General features: G+C 47.0%; 1 protein-coding gene across 4 annotated transcripts in view; it reads right to left on the bottom strand.

Annotated features, from left to right (window-relative positions):
- The window catches only part of Ubr5 (ubiquitin protein ligase E3 component n-recognin 5), a 110,052-nt gene extending 103,682 nt beyond the window's left edge, over nucleotides 1-6,370 (bottom strand). For 3 of the 4 annotated variants that reach the window (XM_075961157.1, XM_075961158.1, XM_075961159.1), the window contains exon 1: nucleotides 6,087-6,257. In XM_075961157.1, coding sequence (XP_075817272.1) covers nucleotides 6,087-6,148 — 62 coding nt within the window. In that variant the 5' untranslated portion in view covers nucleotides 6,149-6,257. Of the gene's footprint in view, nucleotides 1-6,086 lie in introns of all 4 variants that reach the window. The other variant, XM_075961160.1, reaches the window with a different exon arrangement.
- Nucleotides 6,371-27,843: the final 21,473 nt, after the last annotated feature.

The following is a 27,843-nucleotide window of genomic DNA, read 5'->3' as shown; positions in this document are numbered from 1 at the left end:
AGGTACAGCTGACGTCTTTTACGCCAGTAACCTGAGAGTAATCTAGAGGCAAGATACTGTATTCAAGGTCATCCCTAACTACTTAGTGAGTTTGAGATTGGAATAAGGAGACTGTCTCAAAAAAGGAGGAGGGGACGAGTCCATCTGGGCTGGTATGCTCTTGTAATCCCAGCACCGGACCCAGAAGCAAAAGGATAAAGCATTAAAGGCCAGAGGGAAAGACACCTCCCCTCACCCCCAGTGGTTTAATCCAAAGACTCAGAAAGCAAAAGCAGGGGGATCTCTATGAGCCGCAAGCCAGACAAGGCTGTACAGTGAGACCAACTGCATTTCCCTGTAGTCTGTTCCCCAGATGAGGTAACTGCTAAGAAAAACCCAGGTCCCCACCTCCAGGCTAGTGTCTGTGCCAGGTCTATGATTTAGTGACTAACTTCCTGACTTGTAAAATTTGCCCATTTGTCTTTTCAACTTCTTGTTGGGCTAGTCTACATGGTTTTCAATCTTTTCTGAAGCAACTGCCTTTAATCCATTTATTACACATGCCTGCCCCTTCCCACTGTTTCTACTATCGTTTTAGATGACAATCTCAGTAATCAGTGAGATTTCCTGCTAACTGTGCAATGCTCTACCACGCCTGGCCCAACACTCGGGTGTTGTTTCTGGTGGGGCTTGGGGCAGGGACCACTGAGATTTCAGGCAGTTTCATTATTATGACCCACACACACCACCACCTTTGTTACCACTCTTCTGTACCTTTTGGCTCCTGCTCAGAGTGCAAAGGCATAAAACCCAACAGTCCTAAAAATGTTTATTTTCAGCCTTGTTACATTTAGCCAATCGCTAGCTCTCGACATGCATGCTCTGAGGGACCACTCTCCCTCCACCGCCCTAAATGGACTAGTGGAGCTACGTGTGCCTGCACAGCACTTGAAATGGGCCTATTTACCAAAGGCCTGACTTCGGCTTTAATTTTAATTAGCTTTCAATTATCATGTTTTAAAACTAATTTAAGAACCTGATTTTTTCATCTGTACTAAAGATAATCTTGACCCAGGTTTCTCCCCTCACAGAGTTGACATTGTGAATTTAATAATTCCAGACTGTGGGGAGCAGTCCTGTTCTTACTGGAGTCTAGAAGTCTCTGGCCTAGAGCCACTACAGGCCAATACCAATGTCCTAGCTGAGAGTCACGTGAGGAGCAGATACGGCCAAGAATGCCCTGAAAGGTAAAACTGCTGTCAGCTGAAAATGGCAAACTTGGATTAAGAGTCTGGGGTTTAGTTTATTAAAGACGAGGTCTCACTGTCAGTGACGTGGCCTGGAACTCAAAATTAGACTAAGCTGGCCTCAAACTTGCTGCAATTAGGGCGTCGGTCTCCAAGTCCCAGTAGGATTGCTGGCATGATCCACCATGCCCATGTTGCTTTTCATGTATAGCAACAGTATTTCCGGGGCCTGGAGATGTGTTCTGTGACACCACACTTACCTAGCATTCCCAAGCTCCAGCACCCTGGAGAAGGGAAGGGAGGGAAATTGTGGGGGAGGGCACTCTAGGGTGAGCTGAACTCCTGCACTGCCACGTGAATACCGAGCACACACAGAAACAACTAAAGTAACCATCTCTCCCTATTTTCCAGACTCACTTAATACTCCTGTGCTTCTCATTCACTATCTCAACTGTTCCTCCCTGACCTTGAGGCCGGCACAGTTTCAAATTCCTGTCTATTCTATCTGTCTTACAGCCTTCCAACACCCTGAGGGAGAAACCCTGATTACGCAACACATTATACTGCAAAAAGGCAGCATTCACAGGAACCCCCCCAAACAATGAAAACTGACTTGTATCATAACCGACCTGTACCCTAGGGAGTAATCTGAAGAGAACGCAGGTCGTGTCCACAGCACTTAAAAAAGATCTTTCCTTATCTTGCACGAGGAAAGGATTAAGAAAGTCAGCTCTCTGACCAATACAAAACAAAAAAAATAATAATAATAACCTGGAGACCTGGAGAGATATATTGGGCAGAAGTTGTTAGAACTCTAGGACAACAAAATCTGGCTGATTCTTCCAATAATTCTGTTAAAATTGAAATCAACTCACCCCCAAAGAAATTACATGCCAAATATAAGTATGGACTACATAAAATCTTGGGGGGGGGCTATGACAAGGCTTTCGCTGAGCAATCCTAATGGCCTCAGTTTGATCTCTGGAACCCACAGAATAAGTAGAGAAAACACTCCTCAAAGCTGACCTCTGGACTTCCCCACACAGCTGTGGCACTCACACTCGTACGTGTACACACAAACACACATACACACACACACACACACACACACCGGCAAGATGGTTCACTGAGTAAATACCCCTGCTGCCAAGCCTAACAACCTGAACTTGAAACCCAGGATCCAAACGCTGTGTAGGAGCAAGTTTTCTCTGATCTTCAGACCCATAGTGTGGCACACTCACATACACACAAATTTTAAAATGTTAAAAAAAAGTCAGATAAAAACTTGTTTTTCATGTAAAACTCATTTCTTACTTATTACACAAGAGATGTAAACTGAAGAATAAACTTCTACCAGTGAATGGAAACTCAGCACCTCTGTACTAAGGCTGGGGTGCCTGGGACAATGGAAAGGTCTAGATGTTGCACACAGCACCATGCAGGTTTCACTGTAGCTCACTGTGCCTTTGGCTGGGGTCACTCCATAAATCTACTGCCTCTGTGAAAAGCACAACTCACTTCTCAGACATTTTCCAAGGATTGGGGACAGAGCACTGCCAGCCCTCCCCTAAGCCCGCAGGCTTCAGAACCATGGTTGGGTCTAGTTCTTGTTGACTGAGATTGGTAAACAAGAACTAGAACAAGAAACTCACTGGAGAGCTGGGTCGGTGGTTTAGTCAATACAGTGCCAACTATGCCACATGGGGATCAGAATTCCATCTCCAGAATGAACACTCAAACATCAAACAAAATGGACTTTTCTGTCACCAAGCACTTAGGAAGCCTTCAACAGGTCATGCACAGTACAGCTAAGCAGTGGAGCAGTATTAATCAATGTGCTATATAACTCAGTCACTTGTCTTTTCCCTGACTTCATAGAAACTCACACCAGAGGGCTACAAAGACGTTTACCAGTTACTATCACTTGCTGAGGACGTGGGCTCCATTGCCATCACCCACACCCAGCAGCTCACAATCACCTATAATATCTCCAGTTCCAGGGATCTGACATCTTGTTCTCATCTCCTGCAGCAGATACACATACACATGTGGTACTGAGATATACACGCAGGTACTCATCTATACACATAAAATACAAACCAAGTTAAAAACTCATCCCAGGTGTTGCTGCACACACCTGCAATCTCAGCACCCAGGAGGCTAAGGCAGGAAGACTGAATCCACGCCAGCTTGGGCATCATAGAGACCCTATCCCAGACTGCTATCTCAACAGACAGCAAAAAGTCACAAATATCTAGATATTCTCAATACAGTACATGGATTCTAGAAGAGTCAAAAACAAAGGGGTGGAAAATAGCAACTTAAAAAAAAAACTGTTGCCGGGCGGTGGTGGCGCACAACTTTAATCCCAGCACTCGGGAGGCAGAGGCAGGCGGATCTCTGTGAGTTTGAGACCAGCCTGGTCTACAAGAGCTAGTTCCAGGACAGGCTCCAAAACCACAGAGAAACCCTGTCTCGAAAAACCAAAAAATAAATATATAAATAAATAAAAATTTAAAAAAACTGTGAGGAAATTTCTCAAACAGCTGAAGTAAAAAGTGAATCAAAACGCCCAGCACACAGGAGGTGAAGCATGCTGGCAGTATCTAGCAAAAGGAAGCCACGGGGCTCTAGGCCAGTGTAAACTGGGCGTGGTGGCTCGGGCTCGGACTCACCACAAGGTCACCATCAGGTAACGCAGTGAACTCCAGGCTAGCCAGAACCCATCTAAATAAATAAACAATAAATACAAGGTTTGTAACAAGTCAAGGGTTTTGCCGTGCAGACTCTAAAGTCAGTACTACCACAAAAGCAAGCTTTCCTTCTCTGGTGCTACTTCCAAGTCAAGACAAATGACTCAAACACACTTCTCTTAATGGCAGCAGAGCTGTCCTCACTACTGGCCTGATTCTTTTTTTTTTTTTTTTTTTTTTTTTTTTTGATTTTCGAGACAGGGTTTCTCTGTAGTTTTTGGTGCCTGTCCTGTCCTGTAACTAGCTCTTCTAGACCAGGCTGGCCTCGAACTCACGAAGATCCGCCTGCCTCTGCCTCCCGAGTGCGTGTGCCACCACCACCCGGCTACTGGCCTGATTCTAAGATGTACCAAAATAGAAAAAAAAAAATCTGACGTTGAAGCTGTAAATACATCTAACGAAATAGAGTAAGGATCCTATAACAAAATGTTTTAATAGCTAAAAGGTTGCTTCCATATTTAAAGAACTATAAGAAAACTCGACGCTGTTAATCTTTTCAAAAAGCATTTTGAGGCCGGGCATTGGTGGCGCACGCCTTTAATCCCAGCACTCGGGAGGCAGAGGCAGGCGGATCTCTGTGAGTTCGAGACCAGCCTGGTCTACAGAGCTAGTTCCAGGACAGGCTCCAAAGCCACAGAGAAACCCTGTCTCGAAAAACCAAAAAAAAAAAAGCATTTTGAGTTCTGCAAACACGTATTTAAACAATACGGTTAAAGATTAGACAAATCCGCACCCAATGTCAGAAACTAGACTGCCCGCCCAGGATGGAAGGCAGCCGGCTCAGGCCGAGGGAAGGACATACTGACACATTACAGACTAGCAACACTTTAGGCCTCTTCCTCTCTCCGGGAAGCACATGACAAACTGGGCGTCAAGCAACTTAAGTCATCCGGTCACTTAGCAAAAATTACACCTCGCTTCTAAACTTGGGAAACGATGGCCTTCCACATGCAAAATAAACACTGGCCAGCAGGACTACATTTGGGGAGAAGGGAGCTTAAAACGCCCCCACTTTCTGACCTGTAAACACTTGGTCCATCATGAGATCTAAGTTCCAGGTCCCAAGACACGCTTTAATGGAGGCCTCCTCCCTCAACCTCCGAGTCTGTCTTGCAACAGTGCAGCAACTTTTCTTGTTTTATCTTAGGTCCCAGAGAGCATGCGGCCAAGCAACTCAAGCCTAAACTGGCAAGACACAGTGACGGAGCCAAGGGAGAAAATCCAAATCAAAACAGCCTTATAAGATTTCTTTAATTTTTAAATCAAAATTCCTCCTCTGCTGGAAGCGAACCCAACCAATTCACAGCGCGTTAATGCGAACTGCAACACCGAGAGTTTTCCTTTGACGCTGTACGCAGTTTTCAGCTGTCAAATTACAACTCGAGAAAACACTATCATTAGAATTTAAAAAAAAAAAAAAAGGAAACAAAAAGAAGGCTCTCACCATAGGGGCCCGGGTGCCAGAGTTTGGCAGTACCATTTCCAAGGAAGGAGGGCAAAGGGAATTCAATCCACTTCCCTACCCCCAGCCTGACTTCACCGCCCCTCCCGGGGCAGGCAACCTCACTGCAGGGGCTCCAATCTAATAATAATAACAATAATCATGGCGCTCTCTCCCTCCTACCCCTCCCAACCCACGGTCTGCCGGGAATCGCCCCTCCCCGCCTCCCCGTGGGGGGGGGAGGATGCCCAGCCCCCTGGACGAGGCTCGCGGGAGCCCCCCAAACCCGCCGCTCCTTCTCCTTCCCTCTCTTTCTCCACCTCCACCATCCCCCATCCGCATTGTCTGTCTCAATTCAACTTTGACTAATATGGATTCCTCCTCGGGCCTGGGCCCGGGCGTCCGCCGGGTTCAACGAGGCTCCTCGCGGGAGAGGCGGGGAAAACGGGGTTGGGGGGTGGGGGGAACTGCGTGCGCACTAGGCCGTCTACACCGCAGCCGCGTCCACACCGCAGCCGGCCCCCGCCCCCGCGGCCCGGGGCTCCCAAGTTTGGCTCGCACCGCTCCCGGGGCCTACAGGGGGCGGTAGGGGCGCCGGCGCGGCCGTGGGGGGAGGGGAGGGGAGGAAGAGAGGGAGGCGCCCCTCCCCCGCCGCCGCCCCAGTACCTGTCATTGAGCTGGTCCTCGGTGCCCGGCAGCGGGTGGACCACGAAATGGATGGACGTCATGGTGCCGCCTGCGCGCACCGCTCCCGGGGACGAGCCGCTCTCGCCCGGCCCCCCGAGCCCCTTCTCGTCCGGGGAGCCCACGGCCGCCGCCACCGCCTCCTCTTCCTCCTCCTCCGGGTCCCCAAACGGAGGGCCGCGAGCACGCAGGGCCCGCCGCCTCCCCGCCGAGCGTGTGTCCCCGGCTCGGCGATCCGGCTTGGCGGCGGCGGCCGCGGCGGCGGGCTGGAGGGCGGATCAACGCGCCGCCCGCTCGGCCGGCCACGGCGGACACGGGCGAAGGAGACCCGGAGCGCGGCGGGTGGACCGGGGGGTGCCGGGGCGGACGCGGCGAGCGGGGAGGGTGAGCAGCCCGCAGCGCGCGTCACTGGCGACGAACCGCCAGCGCCGCCGCCGCCATCTTCACTTCTGCCCCAGTTTCTCCGTCTCGCAGGCTTGGGCGCCGACCGGCGGGGGGGGGAGGGGCGGAGGGCGGGACATCGGAGGCGGGGCCCGGCGCGCGGGGCGGGGCTCCGGGAAACGGGCGGCCGGGCCGCGGCGATTGGACGGCTTAACGTCGCCGGGCCACGGCGCTGTAAGGCGCTCGCCTATTGGCGCGCTGGGCCGCGAGCCCGGCCCTCCCCCCCCGCCCCGCCTCGGGGGGCGGGGCGGGGCGGCGCGTTCCGGGGAGCACGTGCTCGTTCCGGACGCCGGGGCGGGAGGGCACGAGCTCCGGGGCGGCATTTCGGCCTCTGATCCGTCACGGGTCTCGCGGACCCGGATGGTCTGCCGGTGCTTCCCATCCTCTGGACGAGACAGGGAGCCTCGGGAAGCAGAGATGCGCGGCCTCTTGCGGAGGGCTGTTACGTAAGGGCCGTATCAAGACTGGAGAGCGGGGTCCTGGAGGTGACTTTGTCTTTCTGTCGCTGTAGACTAAACCCTGTTTCACCATCACCACTACCATCGGGCAGCTGCACAGAGTGTGGAAATTTCCACCAATTTCCTGTTATTCGTGATTTCTTTTTTTTCGTTAGTGTACTTAATGAAAGATGATACGCACCTGTTGTAGGAAGAGCGTTCTTAGGATCTGGAGGTATCGGAACTTCAACCTCTGGAATCTCTCCATTGGTTTGTTGTTGTTTTCCCATGGAATCAGAACAGCCGCCCTCTTAAAGTTTCCTGTATTCCTTTGAAAATAGCGACTGCCCTTTTTGAGGGAAAAACTGAAAACTTGAAGCCTCTTTTCCAGTCTAACAGTTGTTGGGTAAACAACGTTCTTCATGGTGGCACAGCAGAGCAGTTTTCCTCTCTTCGTGCTTTTTAGATTAGGAAGTTCTTTTGAGCATGCTGTGAAGAATTAAAAGTCAAGATTGACGGGGTACTCTGTGAGACAGATCAGTAACACTTTAGATCATCAGCTCCAGCGTGGTCTAGCCTGGGGCGGTGATGACAGGTAGGCAAACCTCTGAGTTGTAGACCAGCTAGAACTACACAGTAAAACCTGTCTCAATGGTTTGAAGGGCACTGACACTGCCTAAGCCACCTATGACCAGTAATCCGTAACTTCTACATTTATTTTTTCTCCAGTTAATGCGATGGACACTGCTGGTTCTAGAGCCAGACAAAGGAGAGTGTGGGTTTATGAATACCGTATGTCAAGCAGAAAGATGTGTCAGTCACACAGCTGTTCGCAGACACAATGAAAGGTTTTAATGTGTCATGTCCTCACTATGCACTACTTCATACGTGATGTCTCATAATATGCAGATCACACCGTGAGGTAGACTGTCCTTGTGGCATATGTGAGGACCCGGATCCCAAACTTCTTGGGTAAATGCCGTATAAACCCAGCCCAAAAAGATGGGCATGAAAATGCAGGGAAAGCGCTGTTAAAAGGGGAAATGGTTCCAGCCAGGAGACTCCGAAAAGTCCTGTAAGCAGAACTTTCAATGATGCTCTGAGCAAATACAAATGTGCAGGGTTCCAGATTTACTCCTGGAGAGGGCTCACACGCTCCCCCACCCCCACCCCGCTTTGCCACGTTTCTTCCAAACCTGCCCTTCTCCAACTTTTCGTTGCTAGATGGATTTATCCACTCCTGGTTTTCTGTACCTAAGACCTGAAATTCTATCTCCTCCTGCAAAACTATTACAAACCCCAAAGGACACATCTCATCTGGGAAGGGGACAAGTAAAGACACGGGGTTGTGATCATATATCACATGAAGAAATAGTGATTTGAGGAAGAATGGTCCCCGTATGTGCATGCATTTGATGCTTAGTCACCAGGAAGTGGAACTCTTTGAGAGGCTTTGTTAAAGGAAGTGTGTCAGTGGGAGAGGACTTTGCAGTTTCAAAAGATCATATTAGTACCATCTTTCTCCCTCTCTCTCCCCCTCCCTCCCTCCCTCCCTCCCTGTCTCTCTGCTACTGCTGCCCCCCTGTGCATCAGGATACTGAACTCTCAGCTTTTTCTCCAGCACCATGTCTGTACGCTCTTGTCATGGTGATAATGAACTAAACCTCTATAACTAAGCTATCCCAATGAAACGCTTTCTTTTATAAGCGTTACCTTGGTCCTGGTGCTGGAAGACGTGCAGAGGGCAAGCTGAAGTGGGCGCTCAGCTCGAGAAGGTGTGCAGGGGAGGAACATTAGTAAGTCCTAGAGACCGTGCTAGATGATATTTGGGGGAAGAATACGGCTGCTTTTTGCTCTTGTCCTAAAAATACGCATGAGGCTAAATTAAAGAGTTTTTGTGTCAATGACGTCATCAGAGGAGATTTCAAGACAGCCTAACATGGACTGTGCCGCGTGGTTATTAGTAACCACTCATATGAATGTCTATAATGATAGGGAAAAGGATCAAGAGAAATACAAAGTGCACAGTTTGAGGAGAAAAGGAAGTGTAATGGAGCTAAGTCCAGTGCTCAAGGAGATAAAGTTTAAAGTAAACCTGGAGCTAAAGGGATGTAGGGAGCAGTGACCTCAGGGTGAGACCCCCACCCAAGTCAGTTTCCAACCTGTGCAAAGGACTTAAAGGACCTTTTAGGCAGTGAAGGAAACCAGCTGCAGAACTTGGCAGCTTCGGCCACGTGCTTCTGGATTTAGAGTCAAGAATTCAAGAAAGGGGTTGTGGAGTCTCCCTCTGTGGCCAGGTGTGTATCTGGGGCGTCCCTGCATGGAGTCCTGGAGGCCATTTCAAAGAGTTCCACTCCCTGGTGACTAAACTTTCAAATACATGAGCCTGTGAGGACCATTCTTTCTCAGACTGCATGAAACTGAAGGTAGAGCCTGGATTGCCTTGGAGACCCCAAGATGTCGTGGAATACCTATCAAGGAGAGCTGCCAAGGGAGTGGAAGCAGCCCAGGAGACAGACGTGTGCTGCAGTCAACAGAGCTGAAAGGGTTGGAGGCCTGCAGGAATCAGACATGGAGATGCAGAGGCTAGAGTCTGCCTACTGGTTTTTGGTCCTGCTTTGGTCCAGCATTTCCTCAGTGTGCTCCCTTTCCTTCCTTTTAGAATAGTGATGTATGTCCTGTGCCATTGTATGTTGGAAGTATGTGATCTGCTTTTTAAGGTTCTGATTTTACAGAGGATTTTATTTAAGAGATTGTTCTGAATCTCAGAAGAGACTTTGAATTTTGTTTTGTTTTGTTTTTGTTTTTCAAGACAGGGTTTCTCAGTATAGCTTTTAGAGCCTGTCCTGACACCAGCTCTTGTAGACCAGTCTGGCCTTGAACTCAAAAAGATCCACCTGCCTCTGCCTCCCGAGTGCTGGGATTAAAGGTGTGCACCACCACTGCCCGAGACTTTGAATTTTTAAGTATGGCCCCCATAGACTCATATATTTGAATACTCAGTCACAGAAGCAGAAGAGTGGCCAAAGCAGTGTTCAGATACAAGCCCTGTGAAAAGTAGAGTGTAATACCAGCCTGGAAAGGGAGCTGAGATGCCATGGTGTGCACCTGTAATCCCAGCTTCCTGGGAAGCTGAGACAGCAGTTCAGGGCCAGTCTATTATAGACGTAGATGTCTATTGTTAAAGGGAGTTGTGTGTGTATAGTGCGACAACAGAGCTCCAGCCTGTCACTCACAGACAGCACTGGGAAAGGATCAGGAAATGTTCTCTGTAGTAATCAGAACTGATTCTCTCGTAGAGAATTCTCCAAGTTAGAAGGATTACAGAATACTCTAAAAGCACAAGAAACTGACAAGATGGTGGTCAGACGTGGGGACGCTGGTCCACAGAGACCAGCTGGAAGGCTAGCTGTCTGCTGAAAGTCTTTCCCACAGAGAGCTAAGAGGCCAGGGGTGCATGTCCAGGACCCCCCCAGTGCAAAGGGAGTGCTAATGCATCCTCAGCTTTGTTGTGTCCTGAAGGACTAGATCCCTGAAATGAACCATATCTAAGATTTGGTTTTCCTAAAAGCAGACATTGAGAAAAGGATTTGGATATAAATAGTTGGTTTGGAAAATGATTTGGAAAATGTCATTTGTACAGTTAGAGCAGCAAAAGAGCCCAGGAAGGGAAAACTGGTCAACTCTGGCCTGTAGAGACCTAACATTCCAGTTGGGGGAGTCAGTCATCTGGCGAAGGAAACCCCTAGGGGTGGGTTTACCTTATGAGATACTAAAGACAACAGGCTGAATAATTAGCCCTTTAATGACAGTTGTACTTCTTCCCCAGTCCCCACCCCCTAGCACAGTCCCTACAAGCCACCGTGATGTTCGTTGAGTCTCGGATGCTGGCTGGAACCTAAGTATGCTTTTCCTGATTCTTTGGGCTTCCATCCTCTTTCTCTAACCTTCCCTCCCTGTCTTGTGGTGTTTTGGTAGTGATGTGGCCACTGCGTGTGTCGGGTTTCCATGGTGCTAACTCACACAGCATGGGTCATTTTTCCCTCCTCCCTCTCCAGGCAGCTGCCAAGGCTGATGTGTTGCCTGGACCAGTGTTTTTATTTTGTTTTATTTTATTTTGTTACTTATTTGGTTTTTTGAGACAGTATAATAACTCTGTAGACCAGGCTAACCTCAAACCCTCAGAGATCCCCCGACCTCTGCCTCCCAAGAGCTAAGTTTAAAGGTGTGCGCTACCACTGCCCGGCTAGGTTTATGTTTTATTTTTTAAAACAGGGTCTCAGTGGTGGCACAAGCCTTTCATCCCAGCTCTTGGGAGGCAGAGGCAAACAGATATCTGAGTTCAAGACCAGCCTGGTCTATAGAGTGAGTTTCAGGACAGCCAGGGCTACACAGAGAAACTGTCTCTAAAACCAAAAAAGAAAGAAGGAAGGAAGGAAAAACCATGTCAATGTGAATACATAAATTACATAAATTCTTCTGGTAAGTGAATAGAGAAGGAAAAAATTAAACACCACCCAATTAACTTCATGAGACCAGCGCATGACCTTGTTACAAAAATCTGGCAGTCATTAGAAGAAAAAAAATTGCATGAACATGCATGCAAAAATCAAGAAATATGAACAAAAGAATTTCACCAATAAATAGCAAGGATCACAGCCCACAAATACAGGATTGGATGATTTGCACTATGAAAACTTCACCAATATGACTTAAACATTCAAGAAGGAGAGAAACCATTCAGGGTAAGAAGCAAATGCCAGCCGTACAATCCCAGCACCATTCACCAAAAGGATTCTAGCAAACTGAACAAAAGGGAGCTGCCTTATGTGCTCCCTTTAAGAGACGGGGTGGTGGTGGCACTGGCCACTAGTTCCAGCATCAGAGCTATGCCAGGAGTGTCTCTTGAGCCCAGGAGTTTGAGAGCGGCTTGAACAAGAGACTGCGTGTGCACTCCCTGTGTAATGTACAGAAACCAGCTTTATGTCTCGTTCCTCTTGTGGTGTGTGTTCCCTGTGTCAGTGTACAGAAGCCAGCGTGTGTGTTCCCTGTGTCGGTGTACAGCAACCGGCGAGTGTGTTCCCTGTGTCGGTGTACAGCAGCCGGCGAGTGTGTTCCCTGTGTCGGTGTACAGACGCCAGCGTTATGTCTCGTTCCTCTGGTGGTGTGGGTCTTGTTTTGGAGGCAGACTGTCGTTGGTGCTGGAGTTGACCTCACCCACCACAACTCTTGAGGATGAGGATTAGAGCGAGAAATAATGAAGAGAAATTTATTTTTTTTTAAGAGTTATAGCTAGATGTGGTGGGTGTGATGTGGGAAATAGAAACAGAATTTGCCATAAACTCGAGGCCTATTTGCACTAAATAGTGAGTCCAGGACAGACCAGATGGCAAAGTAAGATCTTGTCTCAAGAAATAGGAGGTAGCCGGGCCGTAGTGGTGCACGCCTTTAATCCCGGCACTCGGGAGGCAGAGGCAGGCGGATCTCTGTGAGTTCGAGACCAGCCTGGTCTACAAGAGCTAGCTCCAAAACAACAGAGAAACCCTGTCTCGAAAAACAAGCAAAAAAAAAAAAAAAAAAAAGCTTGGTGTGGTGGGACACGCCTTTAATCCCAGCACTTTGGAGGCAGAGGCAGGTGGCTCTTGGTGAGTTCAAGGTCAGCCAGAAAGATCTGACTCAAAAATTAAAGGGAAGGGAGAGTAAAATAAGGCTGTGAATAAAAAAACAAATAAATAAACAGCCGAGCCTCCTAGCACGAAAATATGAATCACAGCACGAAAGGGAGGAAAATCTCCAAGCTGCTCTGGTCACAGCACCATGTGTTGAGAAGAAAGCCAGTCCGTGAGCCACTCATGGCAGCACCTTTAACCCCAGCACTAGAGAGGAAGAGAAAGGAAGACTCCTACAAGTTTGAGGTCTGTCTTTCTTTAGGACAAGTTCCAAGCAAGGGACAACTGCATAGTAAGACACTGCACCCCACACCTAACAACCAAGCCAAGAGAGAGGGTGAACTGTGCACCATCTGTGTGATGTTAAGCAAAAAACCTTCTCCACCAAGTTGGAGGCAAGAGTACCCGTTCTTACCATTCGTTTTCAACACTGTTCTAAGGGGTCTCTCTAGGACAGGAGGAAAAGAAAAGGATTCTTAAAACAGGATTCATCTGAGGCAGAGGGGCAGATAATGCTGTCGGTGGCTGTTAATTCTAAGCTTCCTATGGTCTGGAGTGGCCACACAGGCATAGCTTGGCTGGCAGAGAGCATCCATCATAAGGACATCCATATTTCCATGGATCAGGCTTAAGTACTAAGCTCTGGCCTTTCTTTTTTTTTTTTTTTTTGGTTTTTCGAGACAGGGTTTCTCTGTGGTTTTGGAGCCTGTCCTGGAACTAGCTCTTGTAGACCAGGCTGGTCTCAAACTCACAGAGATCCGCCTGCCTCTGCTGTTCAAGTGCTGGGATTAAAGGCGTGCGCCACCACCGCCTGGCTCTGGCCTTTCTTTAAAAACACACAGTTACACCCTCATCCTACAGCCCCTATGGATTCTGTGTCCAAGGCACATCTGCAAGGCCCGTCCCTCAAGATCAGCCTTGCCCAGGCCACCCTAAAGAGCCTGACTAAAGGCAAATAGAAAACAGCTGAAAAAGATAACTTGTTCAAAACTGTGTGTCTAACTGCGAGATGGCCCGGGCTGTAGTCCCAACAATAGGGAGGCTGACGGAGGCCATGACACTGAGGGCATTCTACCCTACAGTTTTTTTTCCCCAAGTTTTTTTTTTAATTTATTTTTATTTCGTGTGCATTGGTGTTTTTGTTTTTGCCTGCGGGTATATCTATATGAGAGCGTTGTATTCCCTGGAACAGGAGTTACAGTTGTGAGTTGCCATGTGGGTGCTGGGAGCTAAATTGTGATCCTCTGGAAGATCAGTCAGTGCTCTTAACCTCTTAAGTTTTAAGCTAGGCTGGATTATAAGGCCTGCCTCACAAGACCAAACCAAAACAGCAACAGTTACCTGAAACCATGCAAGTCTGCTAACCTGAGACACCTAGCTTATGGGACTGGTTGGAAATATTGGCACACTGGAGAGGAGTCTGAAATGCCCCTTAAGTTTAAGTTTTGCCTACTTGGTCTCCACTAGTGGCACTATTTTGAAAGTTTCTGAAAACTGGGAGGTGGGGCATAACTGAAGGAAAGGATCACTAGGGACAGATATTTGGCTGTACACCATCCGGACTATTTCCTGTCCACCACCATGTACAGAGTCGTCCTCTGCCAAAGACTCGCGCTGCCACAATGTTCTGCTCTGACACATGGAACTGAGCAGCTATAGGCTGGGCATGCTGGGACAGTGAGCCAGAAGTAAGTCCTCCTTTAAACTGTTTCTGTCAGGGCAACACCAAAGGAAAGAGAACACACCAACAAAGATCTCAAGAGGTGGTCTCACTGCAGAGCCCACACTGACGAGTTTACTGCTGCTCTTTCTGCCTTAGCTTTTCAGGTATCATTATGCCTGTCTAAAATAATTTCTTTTATAGTTTTTTTGTTTTTGTTTTTGTTTTTTTTTGGTTTTTCGAGACAGGGTTTCTCTGTAGCTTTGGAGCCTGTCCTGGAACTAGCTCTTGTAGACCAGGCTGGTCTCGAACTCACAGAGATCCACCTGCCTCTGCCTCCCTGAGTGCTGGGATTAAAGGCGTGCGCCACCACCGCCTGGCTGTCTAAAATAATTTAATGTTGTTGGACCCGAGAGTCCAATCACCGAGGAGTCGCCCCAAGAGACCCCCTCTCACACCATAGCTGATGTAAAATCATGAGGATTTTATTAATTCTGTCATGACAGGGTCTTTCAGTATTAGAGAGGCCAGAAAGCCCCCAAATGGCTGGTACAGGCTATTTTTAAAGGAAAAAGCCACAAAAGGAAAGGGAGTGTCTGGGGGTTGTTCCTTAACTATTATGATTGGCGTGTTCAAAAGGGCTATTACCAATAATTGGCTGGAGAGTGGTTGCCACATCAGATGAGGTAAGAGGGAACATCTGAGGGTCACTTTGCCCCTTTCCCAGGGACTGAGTCAAAACATCAGTAACTGAGTCAACACCTAAGGGTTATCTTGCCCCTATTCAGGGAGATGGAAAGTTCCCAACATCTCGGTACATGCACGTGTAGCTGTTAGGTCCTTGGTTTCCAGGGTGGAGGGGGAGCACTACTGCTGAGAGGCCTCAAAATTGGCCTCAGAGTTGTCAGAAATGGCTTTAGAGTTTTACAATGTGTAAACATTAGAGCTAAGGGTCAGCAAGATGGTTCAGTGTGTTTAGACCCTTGCTGCCAAATCTGATGACCTGAGTTCGATCCCAGAACCCAAATGGTGGAAAGAACTGACGACGCAAACATTAAATAAATTTAGTTAACCCAGATGGTGGTGGCGCACACCCTTAATCCCAGTGCTTGGGAGGCAGAGGTAGACAGATCCCTGTGAGTTCAAGGCCTGCTCAGTCTAGAGTGCCAGAGCAAGCTCCAAAGCTACAGAGAGAAACCCTGTCTAGAAAAAAAAAATTAATTAAAAAATTTTAAGTTAGAATAATAAAAAATCAATTGTTTATGAATGCCACAAATTCCACAAATAAATTTTTGTTTTGAGACAGGTTCTTCTAGAGCCAGAGAAGAGCATTTGTGAACCACTGACATGGTACTGGGAACCAGAGTGAGGTTCTCAACAGGAACAGCAAGTGCTCTTAACCCTGAGCCGCCTCTCCACCCCCAAAAGGTGTGGCTTCAGGGGAAGATAAAGGCATCAGATAATAGCAAGACAGAGACTCTTAATTATGGCAGAACAGGCACTCCAAGGCAAAGCAAGGTTATATTAGCATGCTTGAGCTTTATCTTTATTTTTATTTGTGTTTATTTCTCAATGAATCTGTTCTTCTGTAGGCAGAGTTTTCCTGTCCTGCAACCACTCTCAAATAATCACTCAGAGGCTTAATATTAATTTAAAAAGCTCCGCCAATAGCTCCAGCTTTTAACTAACTAGCACTTACATTTTAAGTTAACCCACATTCCTTGTTTACACTGCCACCTGGCAGTACCTTTATTAGCATGGCACATTGACCTCCTGCTCCCTCTGTGTCTGGCTGGGGACTCCCAACTCCACCCTTCTCCTTCCCAGCATCCTCAATTTTGCTTCAGCACCTAACTTTATCCTGTTCAGCTACTGACTATTCAGCTAGCTTCTTTATTAAACCAATCACAGCAACAAATCTTCCCGGTGTACACAGGATTATTCCACAGCAATTTTTGTGCCATATGTTTTTGTTTCTTACGGGACATCTTTTTTTTTTTCTGTGTGACCCTCCGGCTTAGGAAAGATTTACTCTTACCTCCATGAGCTCATGTCTGGACTCCTCTGGCTAGGAGGTCCAAAAGTAAAGCTCACATCTCTGCTTTGCTCATGTGGATACTTTTTTTTTGTTGTGGGTTGTTTTTTTTATTTGTTTGTTTTTCGAGACAGAGTTTCTCTGTAGCTGTGAGTCTGGCCTTCATGTGGATACTTTCAATGCCTAGAAAAATCTCTGTTTAAACTTCTTTTTTTTTTGTTGTTCTTGTTTTTTTGTTTTGTTTTTTAGTTTTTCAAGACAGGGTTTCTCTATAGCTTTGGGGCCTGTACTGGAACTATAAACCAGGCTGGCCTCCAACTCACAGAGATCCGCCTGCCTCTGCCTTCCGAGTGCTGGGATTAAAGCCGTGCACCACCACCACTGTTTAAACTTCTTAAATTCAGCATTACACTTTGCCTTTTAAGTCTTGTTCGGCAAAATGTCAGCATTCTTTGGGCTACTGGTGTTCTGGGCATATCTGGTGACTGTCACTGCACAGATGGCACACAGTCCTTTTTCAAAGTGACATCTTTCAAATACAGTCTTGGTGGCCTGGGCAGTTGTTCTGCTTGTTTGTGATGGAGTTTTTGCTATGTAGCCCTGGCTAGACTCAACTTCAGAGATCTGCCTGCTTCTGTGTTAAGTGTAAGAGTTAAAGGCATGCACCACTGCCCAGTGTGCTCTTTGTTTGTTCTGAGACAGGGTCTTCCCATGTGTCTCGGCTGGCCTGGAACTCACTCTGTAGGCCAGGCTGTTAGGCCCAGGCACACAGAGATCCACCTGCCGCTGCATCTGCCCTGGCCCTGGTGGTTTTCCAGGTGTTTTTGAAGTAAGCGTGAAGACATGCATCTCTTGGTTTGCTAAAAGTGGTGTTTTCTAGGGCAGGGAAGTGGCAAACCATTTCACAAGTCCCCTCAGGCCACTTACAAGGAGAGTTTTTATCTTTTCTCTTGTTTTAGTCAGGTTCTCACCCGGAGTCCCAGGCAGGTCTCAAGTGAGCTTCTCTTTCCTCAAGCTCCCAAATGCTGGGGTTATAGGCATGCACAGTAATGCCTGCCTCTTGGTATCATTTTTAATAGATAACCCCTGCATATGTTAAAAAAAAAAACAAAATTATAGGTAGACTGTAAATCTAAACGTAAAAGGCAAGTAAGAAAATTACTAAACTGGCCAGGCGGTGGTGGCGCACGCCTTTAATCCCAGCACTTGGGAGGCAGAGGCAGGCGGATCTCTGTGAGTTCGAGACCAGCCTGGTCTACAAGAGCTAGTTCCAGGACAGGCTCCAAAAACCACAGAGAAACCCTGTCTCGAAAAACCAAAAAAAAAAAAAAGAAAAGAAAATTACTAAACTGGGGCTGGAGAGATGGCTCAGTGGTTAAGAGCAATGCCTGCTCTTCTAAAGGTCCTGAGTTCAATTCCTGGCAACCACATGGTGGCTCACAACCATCTGTAAAGAGGTCTGGTGCCCTCTTCCGGCCTGCAGGCATACACACAGACAGAATATTGTATACATGATAAATAAATAAAATATTTTTTAAAAAAAGAAAATTACTAAACTGATAATATATTAATAGATGGATATTTACATGACTTTAGGATATGGGAAAAGTTTTTAATTGGACATAAAAGCTTTATGAATAAGACATTCTGTCCATTCAAAAATATATCATTATGACTTTTAGAAATAACCCAGAGAATGAAAGAAGAAATTCAAAATGCACATAACTGTCAGAAAGATTCATCTTCTGGGTTATATTATTAAATTTCTAGAAATTACAAAGCAGAAGGAAACTAAGGAATTTAATGAGCAAAAGATCCTAATAGACTCTCATAGGCCTCCAAAACATAGGCAAATATACAAGCATTTCAGAGGAAACGAACCCCATCATTCAAGGAAAAACAAAGTAAAACACAGTGGAGTTCCTCCAGAACGGCTGGAATCAAAGACACGGACCATGCCAAGCTAACGGCTGGAATCAAAGACACGGACCATGCCAAGCTAACGGCTGGAATCAAAGACACGGACCATGCCAAGCTTCGGTGAGCGTGTGGACAGAGACTCCAGTCACATTTGGGAAGAAGTTAAAAGACGTGTGTACTTGCACACACAAACATGTACACACGCGTGCACCTGCACAAACATGTACACGCGCGTGCACCTGCACAAACATGTATACTGTGCACCCGCACACTCACAAACATGTACACACGCGTGCACCTGCACAAACATGTATACTGTGCACCCGCACACTCACAAACATGTACACACGCATGCACCTGCACAAACATGTATACTGTGCACCCGCACACTCACAAACATGTACACACGCGTGCACCTGCACAAACATGCATACTGTGCACCCGCACACTCACATGTACACACGCGTGCACCTGCACAAACATGTATACTGTGTACCCGCACACTCACAAACATGTACACACGCGTGCACCTGCACAAACATGCATACTGTGCACCCGCACACTCACAAACATGTACACGCGCGTGCACCTGCACAAACATGTATACTGTGCACCCGCACACTCACAAACATGTACACGCGCGTGCACCTGCACAAACATGTATACTGTGCACCCGCACACTCACAAACATGTACACACGCGTGCACCTGCACAAACATGCATACTGTGCACCCGCACACTCACAAACATGTACACACGCGTGCACTTGCACAAACATGTACACCTGCACACTCAAACATTCACACAAACGTGTGCACTCACAAACCAAAAGTTAAAGTCACATAAAAACTTTGGAAAACAGTTTTTTGTTCTGTTTTGTTTTGACTTAATTTGACAATTTCGCTCTGATGTGTATGCCAAAGAGACAAGCACATTCACAGTACCCCTATTTGCAAAAGCCCCAAACGGGAATGATTCAGCTGACCGTAAAGTAGATGGCACATGGGACAGTCAAAGGAAAGAGTACTCAGCAATCTCCGACCTCACTTGGCCCACCATACCCCACCCCCAACAGGCAGGGGCTTCAGCGCCGGGCACCCAGTATGAGGAACTGCGCATGCTCTGCTCTTTCTCGCAGCGTGTGGAAACATGAACTCAGAGTGAGTTGTAGACACGGGGTAAGAATTAGACTTTTAAAATGCTTTTATTCCGTTGTTTTGTTTTTCGAGACAGGGTTTCCTTTTGTAGACTGGCTGTCCTGAATGCAGAGATCCGCCTGCCTCTGCCTCCCAGGGTGTTGGGGTTGAAGGTGTGCGCCCCGCTTCAGCTAAAACTCTTCAAAGAGAATCACAAGGATAAATCTTCGTAAGTTTGGATTAAACTGGTTTCTTAGCTGTACAGGTGAAGCTGACTTCATCAAACCTAACACTGTGCTTCAGAGGGTAATACCACCGAGAACGTCAAACAGTGACTTGCTTTATCTTTTTGAGACGGTTTCTCTCTCCAGCTGTCCTGAAACTCACTCTCTCTTGGTAGACCAGGCTGACCTTGAACTCACAGAGATCCTCCTGCCTGTGCCTCCGTTGCAGAGATTAAAGGTGTGCACCCCCCACTGCCCAGCTAACAGCAACTCTTGGAATGGAAGAAAGTATTTACAAACCAAGCGTCTGATAGAGACTACTGACCTGTGTTCCAGAAAATACGAAGAGCTTTCCCCAACACAACAATAAAGACAATCCCAAAGCAGAAAGACTCTGAGAGTGAGCTCAAGTTTATGAAAAAAGTTGAGTAAGAGAGTGTGAAGTAACAGGAAGCCAGAGGGCTGGAGAGATGGCTCGGAAGGCAGGAGCCTGTATTGCTCTTTTAGATTACCTGTTACTAACGCCCACGTGGGACAGCTCCCGACCACCTGTAACTCCAGCTCCTGGAGGATCCAATACCACCTTCTGGTCTTCACAGTCACTACACACACACACACATGCACGCACACTTGATGAATTAAAAATTAATCTCAGCCGGGCGGTGGGGGCGCACACCTGTAATCCCAGCACTCGGGAGGCAGGGGAGGCGGATCTCTGTGAGTTCGAGACCAGCCTGGTCTACGAGAGCTAGTTCCAGGACAGGCTCCAAAAGCCACGGAGAAACCCTGTCTCGAAAAACAAAACAAAACAAAACAAAAAAAATTAATCTCAAGAAAAGAGGCAGAGAAAAAAAGCAAGATGTGTCATTAACAGCTTTTTTAATGTCTAAAGCCTCAAAATCTATACAAAATTATAGTATTAAATATAGGTTATATATAAAATTCTTTCAGGAATGATTCAGATCCATAGTCTCACACTGCCAGGCAAGCAACCGAGTTATATATCTAACCCTGAAAAAATAAATATCCCTTTAACACCCATCTGTGTGTGGTGCAGAGGACAATGCCAGTGTCATCCTCAGGAATGCCGTCTATCTCCTTGGAGACGAGTCACTGGCCTAGAGGTCACCGGTTAAGGTGGCTGGCCAGCGAGGCCCAGGGGCCCTCCTGTCTCTGCCCCCCACACTCGGATTACACGCGTGCCGCCATGCTCAGCTTTTGGTGTGGATTCTGAGGGTTGAACTCAGATCCTCATGCTTCTGAGGCACATAGACAGTTTACCAACTGAGCCATCTCCCCGGCCCCCAGCGTAAATATTCTGAAGGTGAAAAATTAAAGCTCACTTTAGGATAAAAGGCTGAGAGCACCGAGTCTCGAATGAAGCCACGCCTCCCGTGCTGAAAAGCTGTGCAGTACAGGACAGAATAAGGTTAATGCGCTGGCTTTGAAAACGGGCAAAGGGTGTGAGTAGACCCTTCTCAGATGGCCAGTAAGCTCCTGAAAGATGGTCAGTGCTATTGATAATGAATTAATGCAAATCACCTCCCCAACAAGATATTTTTATCTCCCAGGATGACTAACCTCAGAGGGCAGGGTTTGAGTCACAGTGATGGAGCAGCTGCCTGGCATGTGGGAGGCCCTGGTTTGAGATCTCACACCAAAGAAAAGAGAGAAGCAAGAGTGGAGTGGAGGGAGGAGAAAAAAAGGGGGAGGGGTAAGGAATGAGGGAGGCGGGGAGAAAGACAGATTAGTTTCCCATCTCAAAGCTTAGACAGCTCAGAACTACAGACGCAGTTGCCATAGGATCCCTCAGGTTCTAAAGCAGAGTATCTAAACCTACAGCCACGCGGGAAACCGCACTCAAGGGCTCCTAATAAATGTGCAGAACAGAGTAAAGCAGATGTAGGGGCTCATGCCTTCAGTGTCAGCTACCCAGAGAGGCTGAGATGGGGGACAACTTCAGCATGGGCGTCCAAGGCCAATTAGAGAAAAGTAACCCACATATCTGTCAACTGAGAACTGAATAAATAAAAGTGACAATCCTCACGGTGACATATTATCTGCCATTAGAAATTACTACAACATAAGTAAGCCTTGAAAACATAATGAAAAGAAACAGACACAAAAGGCTAAATATTGCATGAGCCCGTGATTCTGTGATGCCCAGCAAAAACAGATCCTCATGTTAGAAAGTGGATCAATGGCTTTGAGGTGAAGAAGTCTGGCTATGAATGAGCGTGTCGCTGCGCTGGGGAGTGATAACTGTTAGCCAGCTTCCTGTCAGAAAATAACGGAGAGGATCAACTTGAAGGCTTCAGGAGCACAGGTCCAGAGTTGGTATTGTCCTGGGTACTGGGGCTCTGAACTCAGAACCTCATGCGTATACAACAAGCAACTTAACCCACAGAGCCACGTTGCCATCCATATACAACCTGGCTTTTAGAGGCGAAAAAGCAAGCTCGGAAGAGGCCTGACCAATGCCACAAAGTGATGGAATCTATCCCAAGTCCAAACACTTATTAGACAGACGCTGAGCTCCCACCGTGTAGCAGGCACTGTGCTAAAAGCTAGAGATACAAGGAACAACAAGATCGCTCCTGTTCTCAGGGACTTAATGTTTGGTGGGGGTGGAGAAGAAGTGGGGAGGGGGAAGAAGGAGGAGGAAAGGAAGTTTGGTAATTTAAATCCTTTTTAATTTTTTTTTGTTTGTTTTTTCGAGACAGGGTTTCTCTGTAGCTTTGGTGCCTGTCCCGGAACTAGCTCTTGTAGACCAGGCTGGCCTCGAACTCCCAGAGATCCACTTGCCTCTGCCTCCCGAGTGCTGGGATTAAAGGCGTGAGCCACCACCGTCCGGCTTAAATTTTTTTAAAAAATTTTATAATCATTGGTGTTTTGCCTGCAAGTATGTCTGGGTAAGATAAGGGTGTTGGTTTCCTGGAACTGAAGTTAGAGACAGCTGTGAGCTATCATGTGGGCGCTGGGAATTGAACCTGGGTCCTCTGGTAGAGCAGTCGGTGTTCTTAACCACTGACTCACCTTTCCAGCCCCAGTAATTGAAATTCTAATAACAAGAAGCAGTATCAAGTGCAAACAAGTGAGTCCCAGGTAGTAGGATACAGAACCGAGCCATATAATATGACCGGGTTTAGTCTACAGAAACAAGGGTTTCAGGTGCCTAGGTTTTATCGAAAGGGTTAGGCAAAGGCTGGGTTCTGTCTCCCCAGACGAAAAAGCAAAGGTGGCCTCAGAGGAGAGCTGTAGCAAACCTGAGAAAGACAGAGATGGCCTTGAGGAGGGTTTGGCTGAAGCACTGAGGAAAACCAGTGGAAGAATGGACAGGAGGAGACGTTCCCCTCACAGACAAGGCTCACAGCCCTCCCTCTGTTCTCCTTATGCTGTGGGATCCAGCTCTTCAGAGGCTTGCACCCTCTCAGCCCCATTGCCCTTTCTTATGGGAAGGACTGAGTCAGAGCGTAAGCAATGTTAAATATTAAGCTTTGCAGTCAAACACTGAAAGACCTTGTTTCCACAAAGAATCCAAGTCTTTCTTTATCTAACCCCCCACCCACACACCTTGTAAACCTTTGAAGGTTTACACAGAGGCCCTGATGCATGCTTAGAACATCCGGGACTTTAAGTGGCTGATCCCTCCCCTTTCCCTCTTTTTAAGCTAAGCCACTTTGAAGGAGGTGAGGTCGGACCCAGCCTACAGGAAAAGACAGTTGCCACCTGCATGACGGTGATGAGAATCCAAGTGCACATCCTAGCCTGAGCTTCCGCTTCTCTTCTTGATGAGACCCTTCAGCCAGATGATTGGTCTCTTTGTACATGAACATCTATCTAATATCTACACTGGGCTTTCTGCTGGCTTGTTGGTATTGCTCATACTGCCTCAAGTGAGGTTTTCACATAGATAACTAATAAACTAATGGATGACAACTACTCAAATTTTTATTTTCTATTTAACAAATCGACTGGGAAAGGTAACTCATCTGTTAAAAGCACATACTACTCATGTAGACCTGTTTCTTTCCTGGCAACCACGTCATGTAGCTCACCAACCACCTGTAACTCTGGCCACAGAGGGCCTGGTGCCCCCTACTGGCTTCTGATAGCACTTGCACTTACCCGCATACACACCACGCACACACACACACACACACACACACACTTAAAAACAAAAATAAAATTGCAGCAGATTATGCTAGGTACAGGGATTGACATGTAGGTTAAGTATGGGATAAACTACATGCCAAAGTAATATCTTTGTCCCAGGATGCCTTTTAGCTCCATTTTACAAAAATGACACTTTCACCACAGCCGGGAATACTCTAAGGTTTGTAAGGTCCTCTGTGTCCGTGTGGGTTTCTGAAGCTCTGGCCCTGGCTTTGGGCTACTCCAATGCTCCATGGTGCAGAAATCTCCCAACCCACCAGCCGGAGAAGACAGTACACTGGTCATCTGGAAGTCCTCTTTTCTGGGTAAACAGTTCCCAGCTGCTTGTTCAATTTCCCAGTGTATTAGTTAGGGTTTTTATTGCTGTGAAGAGACATCATGGTCATGGAAAACATTTAATGTGGTGGCTTGCTTACATTCAGAGGTTCAGTCCACTATGATGATAATGCAAGGCAGGCAGGCTACACGGTGCTGCGGAAGCAACTGAGAGTCCCACATCTTACAGGCAATAGGGAGTAGACTGTCTCAGTGGGCATGGCCCTCAAAGCCTGCCTCCTCCAGCACTTCCTCCAACAAGGTGACTTCTCCTAATAGTGCCGCTCCCTTAGAGGGCCTTTTTCTACTCATGGTTCTTAGCTTTCCTCCACAGGTATCTGTTCTATCTCTGCCACTTACCGTAGGTGCTGCAGAAACCGGCAAGATAAGTTGGGTCTGTGAGGCAGCTGTTTTGTGTTTTTCTCTCTACTTCATGTATGGAAGAATGTGTGAATGGTGTGGCCACACAGATGTAATTCTGTTTTAAGAATATGTGAATGGTATGTCCACATGGGTGTGATTCTGTTTTAAATGTATGTTCTACATGGTCTCTATGTCTCTCTTGTTCTTTCTATCCATTTAAAATTCCTGCGGCTCAAAAAACATGGTTTCTCTATACAATATGTGATCATCACCATTTTGACTAGGGTCAGGTGACCTCACCACCATCTTAACTAAGGGCAGGTCAAGTGACCAAGTGCTGCCATCTTTAATGAGGTATTCCCTATAGTCTCATAGTTTACTTATGTTTTTGTCTCTAAATTCTTTTTACTCTTCCCCCTCTTCTCTCTCTCTCTCTCTCTCTCTCTCTCTCTCTCTCTCTCTCTCTCTCTCTCTCTCTCTCCCCTTCTCCTGGAGAAGCAACTTCTGCCTCTCTCCCTTCTTCCCCCATTTCTCTTCCCTTCCACCCTTCTCCCAGCATTGCTGGGCCCTGCTCTGTCTCGTGGGCTTGGTTCCAGCTCCCAGCTGGGTGGGGTGACAGGCATTCTGTCCTGCCTGCACACCCCTCCCCATGCTGCCTCCCACCACAGTGGCCACTGGGACAATTGGTAAGACTGCTCCCTCTATGGCCTAGAGCCTCTCGCACGCATGCACGCATGCATGACTGCCCTTCCTTGAGTTCTCCCTTAGCACTGCACTCACTGAGCGGTGCGTTCGCTTTCTGGGCCTGAGACCCCTCAGATACTGCTCCCCTTTTGGCCTAGAGTCTCTCACAAATCTGCCCTTTCTGCACTCACTGAGCCATGAATTCGATTTTGGGGCCCAGGGCCCCTCAAATATTTTTCTGCCTCATTGTTTCCCATAGCTAAAAAGGTGAATGGATTACTCAGAGGGGTCCTTGCGCTGTTCGGATTTGTGTGTCTGTGTGTGTGTTGTTTTTTTGTTTTTGTTTCTTTTTGGACCTCTCATAAGTGGTCCTTGCCGTTGTAAGGACTGGTTCCTGAGCAAACAGGCCGGGAATCAGCTTGGCTTTATCATCAACCCCACACTAGCCTGAAGACTTGCTCTGGGGTTTGAGTTGCTTTCTCCATTCTCACGTTTTCAGCTATGAAAACCAACCACATTTCTAACTTTTACCAGCAGTAAAATAAATAGTCACACCACGTGGACAACCATGGCTACTGCCATTTTCTTTTAGCTTAACAAAGGAAGAGCCAGAGGTTCCATCCCTAGCCAAAGAGTGCCAGTAGGCTCTCCACATGAGGTCCCACCCCTAGCCAGCTTCCTTTTGCTCACTTTTCATTTAACTCTATGTTTATAAAACTTAAATTCAACTGAGTGTAAATGCACGTATATTTACTGTTAAATGTTAAAATTGTTTGTTCATTGTATCTCATTCCAGACTACAAAACAATAACTCTAATGTTTTAAACTGGTATGTACTTTTAAGTCTCTTACAAAAATACTGTATATGTAATCTGTGGGAGTGTCATATATCAATCTGTTGATTTCATTGGTTAAGCAATAAAGAAACTGCTTGGCCCTCATAGGTTAAAACATATGTGGGTGGAGTAAACAGAACAGAATGCTGGGAGGAAGAGGAAGTGAGCTCAGACTTGACAGCTCTGCTCTCAGGAGCAGAGACACCATGCTCCTCTCGGCGGCCAGACACATGCGATGAAGCTCCGACCCAGGATGGACTTAGGCTAGAATCTCCCTGGTAAGCCACCTCGTGGGCTACACAGATGATTAGAAATGGGCTAGTCCAGGTGCGAGAATTAGCCTAGAAGAGGCTAGATAGAAATGGGCCAAGCAGTGTTTAAAAGAATACAGTTTGTCTGTTGTTATTTCGGAGCATAAGTTAGCCAGGCGGCCAGGGTGCTGGGGTCGCAGCCCTGCTGCTCATATTACAACAGTAATCCAACCCGGTTTTAAAATATATTAAGCTGTTCTCTACTATTGTCAGTTCTACTGTTAACCTTCTATTAGAAGCAGGTTTTTTTCTTCTTTCTGTCTTTAACAACTATAAATCTTACCTGTTAAGTTGAGAGCCAGTACAGTCAAGCTTGAACCCAGATCTCCAGGCAGATTCTATACTGTAGTTATACCTGATAAACAGCCCTCAACTTCACAGAAATCTGGGAATATGGCATTTAAACATTTCATTATTAAAAGCTTTTCATAACAAAAAGAGACAGGTTGGCTCCTATCAACAGCACACTACTTTCTCCCAAGAACACAAAAGACAAATGGGCACAAAAAAATGTCCATCTGCAATTCGCTTCAACTGCCAAGCACTGACCACTGGGCAAAACCACCTTTCATCTAAACTGAAGATCTCCAGACAGTTGACAGGATCGCTGGAATCGACAGCCTAGCTGCTCAGGTCAAGGTAGGCTAGTGTCTTCCTACAGATTTCTAACCCACAGGATCTTCTAAAACCTGACAGGCCCTGAGCTAAACAGCAAAAGGCAAATACGACCCTCAGCAACCATGGAGGACCCTGAGGAGGGGCTCTAGGTGCCAACCAAGTAAGTTCTCTGTCGTTTTTTAATAAGTAACTCAAGTAAAATTTTATCCTCCTCAAAGATCTCTGGTGCAGTTTGATAGCTGAGAGGTTTTGTTGGTTTAAAAGGAAAGCCTCACCAAACAAATTTCAGTAAAATACAAATTCAAGTTATTAAAATGTACACCTGCAGGTTATAAAAGTGTGAGGACAAATACAAATTATCAACTTTCTCTCACATGCTGCCTTTCATAGTCTTTTTATTTTTATTTTTTTTTCATTTTTTGAGACAAGGTTTCTCTGTGGTTTTGGAGCCTGTCCTGGAACTAGCTCTTGTAGACCAGGCTGGTCTTGAACTCACAGAGATCCACCTGCCTCTGCCTCCCAAGTGCTGGGATTAAAGGCGTGCGCCACCACCGCCCAGCTTACCTTTCATAGTCTTAAAGATACTTTTCATCATGCAAAACCATCTGTCACTGTTATTCTGACATAAATATGCTATTGCTTATACAATGTATATGTCTAAAACTTATGTTTTCACAAACCTAAAAAATTCTTGTGAGTCCTAAGAAGCGGAATTGAAGGATCCACCTTAAACAGGCCCTGCCCTCTCCCAATCCCTCCCCTCCTGCACACTCTCCTGAAGAGGTAACTTTGCTCTCTCTCTCTCCCTCTCTTTCTCTGTCTCTCTTTGGAAGAGGTGGCTGCTGCCTCTTCTTTTATCCCCCTTCTCCTCTCTCTCTCCCTCTCTAATTCTTTCTCTCTCTTTTTCTCTCTCC

Source organism: Microtus pennsylvanicus, chromosome 2 (genome assembly GCF_037038515.1).
Source record: "Microtus pennsylvanicus isolate mMicPen1 chromosome 2, mMicPen1.hap1, whole genome shotgun sequence".
NCBI classification, from domain to species: Eukaryota; Metazoa; Chordata; class Mammalia; order Rodentia; family Cricetidae; genus Microtus; species Microtus pennsylvanicus.
Note: the sequence above shows the minus strand (reverse complement) of the source record. Positions and strands in the feature narration are given on the sequence as shown.